The 7,500-nt window shown below is 38.6% G+C and overlaps 1 protein-coding gene across 5 annotated transcripts in view; it reads right to left on the reverse strand.

The window, feature by feature from the left end:
- Positions 1 to 7,500, reverse strand: part of LOC127003517 (GTPase-activating protein CdGAPr-like) — a 247,603-nt gene that overhangs the window by 108,498 nt on the left and 131,605 nt on the right. For all 5 annotated transcript variants that reach the window (XM_050870327.1, XM_050870326.1, XM_050870328.1 and 2 more), the window contains one exon: positions 1,353 to 1,535. In XM_050870327.1, the coding sequence (XP_050726284.1) occupies positions 1,353 to 1,535 (183 nt within the window). The remainder of the gene's footprint in view (positions 1 to 1,352; positions 1,536 to 7,500) is intronic.

Below are 7,500 nucleotides of genomic sequence, written 5' to 3' on the forward strand. Positions count from 1 at the left end.
GCATTTTCTCCACCTAATTGCTTTGCCCACTAATTGCAGGTAATTTTGCCGCGGCCAGAGCTACACACCTGCGCCGGGAATGCTAATTAGTCAATGTGCTTAAAGGTAAGGTGGAGGAGTGAATGGAGGAAGCGAAGTGGAGGAGGAGGAGGGTGGGTAAGGGATGGGGATGGGGGAGGTAAGGGAAGGGAGGGGTGAGTATGGTGGGTGAGGAATGGAGGAAGGTAGGGAAAGAGGAGAAGAGATGGAGGAAGAAGGGAAGGTAGAGGAAGGATGGAGGAATGGAGAGGGAAGGAGGAAAGGGAGGGAATAGCATGGTGGAGGAAGAAAAGAGAGGAGAAAAGGGATGTAGGAAGAACGAATAATGGAGAGATGGAGGAAGATGAGGAGGTGGAGAGGAGTAGAAATGGAGAGAACATGGAGAGGAGATGGAAAAGAAGACATGAAGAGGATGGAAGAGGAGATAGCATGGTGGTGGAGGGATGGAAGAAGGGGAGGAGGAAGAGGTGGAGGGAGGAAGAGGATGGTGGAAGAAGGGAGGAGGAGAAGATGAAGGAGGAGGTAGAAGAAGAGGAGGAATGGAGGAATGAAGGAAGAGGAGGTGGAGGGGTGGAAGGGAAATTACTAAGTGGTTTCAGACGTGCATGTGAAGTAAATTATGTTGGGTGTTCGAATCCAATTAAGTCATTAGTGGCGTGTTTAAGGGAAAGGTTAAAGGGCTTGAGGGAGTGAAGGACGAAGGGAAGGAAGAGAGGAAGGAAGGAAGGAAGGAAGGAAGGAAGAAAGGAAGGAAGGAAGGAGAGAAGGAATGACGGAAGGAAGGAAGAAAGAGTGAAAGAAAGGAAGAAAGGATGGATTGGAGAAAGGATGGAAATAAGGAAGGAAGGAAGGAAGGAAGGACGGAAGGAAGGATGGAAGGACGGAAGGAAAAGTGAAAGAAAGGAAGAAAGTATGCAATGGAGGAAGGATAGAAAGAAAGAGAAGGAAGGAGGGAGAAAAATAAAGAAAGAAAGGAAGAAAAGAGAAAGACAGGAAGACATAAAGAAGGGAAGAGACAAAGAAACAAAGGAAGGAAGGAAGGAAGGAGGGAAAGGAAGGAAAAGGAAGGTAAGGGAATTAAGTAAGAAACGAAGGGACGAAGGAAAGAACGAAGGAGGGAATGGAAAGAAGTAAGGAGAGCAAAAAGTGTTAGGTAAGGAAAACTCATGCGAAGGAAAATAAAATAATACAACAAACAAACAAAAAAAAAGAAACAAAATAAAACAGGTCATTAACGAGACACACCTGTACATTAACACCTGTCAAAAACCAATCTGAACACCTGTCATCCACGCCCACACACTCTCTCTCACCTGCAGGGGCGGCAACTCGACGTACTCATAGTGGAAGTGGGCGCACTGGTCGAGGCGTGGGAAGCGGGGCTCGTCCTCTACCACGCCCACGCCCACGCCCGCTGAGGAGCCCGTGAGGTGGGTGATGCGCGGCCCGCCCCCACCACGCCCCTCCCCCACGTCCCCCGACACACACAGGCCGCTCTGGGGAAGGAAGGACAAGGCATATTAGTACACTTGTTATCATTTAGCTTTTTTTTTTCTTATATACTAGAGACAAATACCCAGTGAGCTTTTGTTACATAATAGATACATAACACCAGCAGTCTTTTGTTTTATTTTATTTTGTTCGGAAGGAGGAAAAAGGATCATTAGTACACAAGTATTTTTTCTTACTCCAATTTTTCTTTAACAAACACAGACACGAAACATGATAGAGCACTTTTTTGTTTTCTCTTTCTTGGGGTCTTGAGTGGTCCACGTTGCCTCAGTGCACAGATCCGTCTCTTTACCCTTAAAAACGCTACGGTATGACATCTGAGCAGAGAATCATACTTAAAAAAGATGTTTGAGAGCGTATTCGTGAATTTATGTACAAATGTATGATACGTACTGATACATATGATCATAGGCGTGTATAAAGATAGATGGAGAGAGAGAGAGAGAGAGAGAGAGAGAGAGAAAGAAAAAGAAAAGATGGGAAAACGAAGGGATGGGAGAAAGGAATGACGGAAAATTTGTAGGATAAAAGAAAGGAAGGAAAGTCGAAAGAAAGACGGGAAAGAAAGAAGAAAACAGAAAAATAAGATGAAAATAGGAAAGGAAAAATAACTGAAAGCAGGAAGTTGAGAAAAAAAATTAGATAGATAAAGAGGTAGATAGATAAAGAAATAGACAGAGAGAGAGAAAGGGATATTAAAACCACACGGAAATACAAGAAAGGAAAACGAATGAAAACGAGTAGGCTTGTGTAAAGATAGAAAGAGAGAGAGAGATGACAGATAGAGAGAGAGAGGAAGATAAAATGAAAGATAAAGAGAGAAAGGGAGAAATTGAAACCACACGGAAATACCACAAAAGAAAACGAATAGGCTTGTGTAAAGATAGAAAGAGAGAGAGAAGTAGATAAATAGAGAGAGGTAGATAAAGAGAGAGAGGTAGATAAAGAAAGATAAATAGATAAAGAGAGAGATTAAAGCCACACAGAAATACCAACGAATGAAAACGAATAAGCTTGTGTAAAAATAGAGAAGCCGATAGATAGAGGTAGATAGATAAAGAGAAAGACAGATAGATGGAGAGAAAGGGAGATTAAAACCACGCGGAAATACCAGAGAGGAAAACGAATGACAGGTAACAAAGGCCTATAAATAAAAGGAATCAAAACAAAAACAAAACAAAAAGAAAACTTTCCAGGGCTTGGGCGAGGCACTGAACTCGATAACTCATCTGACCTCACTTGACCTTTACCTGACCTGACCCCGTGTGACCTCTGACCCTCACACATACCTGGGAACTCGCTCACCTCTCTCTCTCTCTCTCTCTCTCTCTCTCTCTCTCTCTCTCTCTCTCTCACCTGGAAAGTCTTTGCATACACCTGAGACTGTTGGGGCGTGTTGTTGTTGTTGTTGCTAATGTTTTTGATGTTTGTTTGTATGAGGGAAGAGAGAGAAAGGGAAATGGGAGGAAGAAAGAGGAAAGGTAAGAAAGGAAGGAAGGAAGTTGGGGAAAATAGGAGAAAAAGAGGAAAATAGATAAAAAAGAAAGGAGGAATGAAAAGAAAGAAGGAATGAAAGGAAATAAAAAGGTGAAAGAAAGAAAAGAAAAGAAGGAAGGAAAGAAAAAAGGAAGATGAGAGGAAAACAGGAATGAAAGCCACGTCAAAAGCAGGAAGTAGACAAAGAAAAAGGTAAACGAAGGAGAAAGGAAAATAGAAAGAAATGAACGAAAGTGGAGGGACAGAATAGGAGGGGATGCAAGTTGAATGACAATAAAGGGAAGAGGAGGAAAGAATGGAGGGAAGGGAGGGGAGGAGAAAATGAAGGAGAGGAAAATGGAGAGAAAACGGAGGTAAAAATCACTGAGAGAGAGAGAGAGAGAGAGAGAGAGAGAGAGAGAGAGAGAGAGAGAGAGAGAGAGAGAGAGAGAGAGAGAGTCGCTCAATATCACAACCAATAAACACAAAACTCCAATAATTCTACCTCCCATTTTCTTTGTTTTCCCATTTTCTTTCTGAGTCGTCATATGGTGGACTATTTTCTTTCTTACTGTTATACTTCACATGCTTTATTATTCTTCCTCCTCCTCCTCCTCCTCCTCCTCCTCCTCCTCCTTCGTCATTGCCTGGATTCCTAACATTTTCCTCTTCCAAGATATTCACCATTTTCCTTCTCTTCCTCTTCCTTCGTCCTCCCCTGAGCTTCATTTTAACTGCCCCTTCTCCTCCTCCTCCTCTTCCTCCTCCTCCTCCTGCTCGCGTTATGAAATCTGGTCTCACAAGTTGCTGACGGTGTGTGTGTGTGTGTGTGTGTGTGTGTGTGTGTGTAGGTAGGAAGAAGGTAAGCAGGAAGGTATTAAATTCCGTCTGTATCTCCGCCTACTCTCTCTCTCTCTCTCTCTCTCTTCCCTTCCCCTGGGCAGCGCGAGGTAATGAAACGTGAAGGGCCGCCACCGTAGACTTATTCCAGACTTTCCTAATATTACATTCTCGCTCCCTGGACACACGCACCGAATACCCACACACACACACGCACTCCTTCACTGCTCTTTACCTTCGTTTATTGTACTATTGGTGTTTCTTTGTAGGCAAGAGAGAAAGGAAATTAAAAGAAGGAAAGAAGAAAGGTAGAGAGGAAAGATGGAAGTAAGGAGTGAAGGAAAGTGAATAAGTTTGGGATATAGGAGAAAAGGAGGAAAATAGATGAAGGAAAGATTGTATGTGTTAGTCTTGCTTTTATTACTGTTGTTGTTATTTAGTTAGTAAGTTAGTGAGTTAGTAAGCTTGATATCGTTAGTAAGTTTGGTATACTGACATATACTTCAAACTATTCCTACACTTTCTTTTATCATTATTATTGTTGTTAGTTAGTTAGTGAGTTAGTGAGCTTGGTATTGTTAGTAAGCTTGGTATAATGACTCATACTTCGAACTATCATTATTCTTTTGTTAATATTGTGGTTGTTATTATAGTTAGTTAGTGAGTTAGTAAGCTTGATATCTTTAGTAAGTTTGGTACATTGATTCACATTTCGAAATTATCACACTTTATTTTCAATATTTTGCTATTTTTTCACTATTGTTTTCATTATTTTGCTATTTTTCACTATTTCACTATTTTTTTCACTATTTTGCTACTGTTACTACTTATACCAATTTCTCTTACTAATATCCATTACTGATCATCATTAACTTACTATCACTATTAACAATTTATTTATAACATTTACTATTAATTTATTACTACATACTATTTACTATTACAACTTACTCACTGACTGTTACTAATACTTACACCATCTTACCATTGCATTCCTATTACATATTAACCCTGATTCATATATAAAAAGGATAAGATAGAAAAGCCACAAAAACAGACGAAAATAAAAAGCAAGTTATCATTATTATTGTTATTGTTACAAGCCGTTTTCTTTAGCATTATTGTTTAGTAAAGTTATCCTGCAAACCCTTAATTAAACTATCACGATGTAGAGGGGAATAGTGAAGGAGAGAAAAAGGGGAATGAGGAGAGAGGAGAAAACATGGACTAAAGGAAAATGAGGAAGAGGAGAGGAAGGAGGAGGGAAGAGAAAAAGAAAAGGAAAAAAAAGAATGACGAGGAAGATGAACAGGAGGGAGAAGGGTGCAAAGGAGGAAAAGAGAAGAGAAAAGAGGTGAAGAGATGAAGAAAAAAAAAGAGAAAAAAGGATGAAGAGGAAGAAGATGAACAGGAGGAAGAAGGATGCAAAGAAGAAGAGAGATGAAGAGATGAAGGAAAGGAAAGTAAAAAATTAACTTAACAGAAATAAAACTGAGAAAATAAAGACAAAAAACAGAAGTAAATGATAAATAGGAATAGAAAAAGAAAGGAAAGGAAAAGAAGAGACGAGGTAAAGAGATAAAGGAAAAATGAGTAAAAGGGAAAAAAGGATGAAAAGAAGGAAAGGAAGAGAAAAGAGAAGAGAAAAAAACTGAAGTGATAAAGAAAAATATAAGTAAAAGGGAAACAAAGGATAAAGATGAACAGGAGGGAGAAGGAAGCAAAGAAGGAAAAGAAGAGAAAATAAGTGAAGAGATGAATTTAAGAAAATGCGAGAAATAAAAATGATGTGAGTTTATGACGGAAGTGAAGGGAAATGAAGGGAGGGAAAGAGGAGGAAAAGAGGAGGAAAAGAGGATGAGTCGGACGCCTGTGAGAGGAAATGAAGTTATAAATGAGATGTTCAAAAAGGGAGGAATAGAAAGGGAGGGAGGGAGGGAAGAAGAGGGAAAGAGAGGAGAGGAAGGGAATGAAGGAAGGATATACTCATGCAAAGAAGAAAATAGAAGAAAATATGAGAAGAAAACAAAAGATGATTATGGGAAAAGTAAAAACAAAACAAAACTATAAAAATAAAACTGAGAAAATAAAGAGATAAAAAAAACAGAAGTAAAATGATAAATAGAAAGACTAGAAAAAATAAATATGAAAAGAACTAAAAATTAAGAGATGAAGGAGGAGGAGGAGGAGGAGAAGGAGGAGGAGGAGGAGGAGGAGGAGGAGGAGGAAGAAGACGAGGACATAATGCTATCTATATCATCACCCTCCTTCCTTCCTTCCATTCAACACACACACACACACACACACACACACACACACACACACACACACACACACACAAAGACGGATCATTAAGACGAGAAAAAGAGTGAGAGGGTAAAGAGGCGACTGTCAAATATAACTCTCTCTCTCTCTCTCAAACAACTGGGGTGATATACAGTGAAGGAAATAAAAGAAAGAAAAATATTACAAAGGAACTTGAACTAAAAGGAAAAAGAAAGGACATCAAAGAGAGAGAGAGAGAGAGAGAGAGAGAGAGATCTCTCTCTCTCTCTTATATTACCGGTAACTAAAGATAAAAAACATGAAAACACAAAACAAGAAAATGTGATAAAGAAAAAGAGCGAATAAATAAACAAAAACACGAAATTCAAAACAAAAGATAAAAAAAAAAAAGAATGATAAAAACAACATGAAAGGGAAACAAAACAAAGGGAAATTAGAGAAAACAAAGAAGACAAAGAAAACAAAAGACTGGCGGCGTGCGAAAAACTGAGAGAGAGAGAGAGAGAGAGAGAGAGAGAGAGAGAGAGAGAGAGAGAGAGAGAGAGTAAAAGTGGTTTATATTTAGAAAAAGAATCTTGTTGTGTCTTTCTTGCGCGATGATCAATACAGTTTCGCCGAGTCGACAAAAAATAAAAAAAAATAAAAAAGTATTAGAAAGGAAAAAAATAAAAAAAATACATTCCCTTTGTCTTTCTCTTTAGTATTTCTGATCTCGATTTCTCTTCTTCTTCCTTTGTTTTCCTTCTTTTTTCTCTCTTCTACATGTCTCTTTTTCCCTTCGCAAAACGATAGTTATAAAAAATATTCCTTTGTCTTTCCTTTTTCCTTCTTTTCCTCATTTTCATTTTCTTCTTTTCCATTAGTTCTTTCTTTCTTTTCCATTTTTTCTCCCATCTCCATTTCTCTTCTTCTCCCTTTTCTTTTTCCTTTTATTCCTTTTTTCTCATCCATATTTCTCTTCTTCCCTTTGTTTTTCCGCTTTACTTTTCTTTCATCTCCATTTCTCTCCTTCCTTTTGTCTTTTCTTCTTCCTTTTCGTTCCCTTTTCCATTTCTCTTTTTCCTTCTTTTTATTTTTCCTTTTTTTCTCTTCTTCATTTCTCTTGTTTTTGGTTTCTCCTTTTTTTACCTTTTATCTCATCTCTATTTCTCTTTTTCCTTCTGTCTTTCCTTCTTCCTTTTCTTTATCTTTATTTCTCTTCTCCTTTCCTTTGTTTCACTTTCTTCCTTTTTCTCTCATCTCCATTTCTCTTCTTCCTTTTGGCTTTCCTTTAGTCAATTTCTTTCCCTTTTCCATTTCTCTTCTTACGTTCTTTTACATACAAGAAAAATAACTAGCATAAAAAAT

This window comes from Eriocheir sinensis, chromosome 25 (genome assembly GCF_024679095.1).
Source record: "Eriocheir sinensis breed Jianghai 21 chromosome 25, ASM2467909v1, whole genome shotgun sequence".
Taxonomy (NCBI): Eukaryota; Metazoa; Arthropoda; class Malacostraca; order Decapoda; family Varunidae; genus Eriocheir; species Eriocheir sinensis.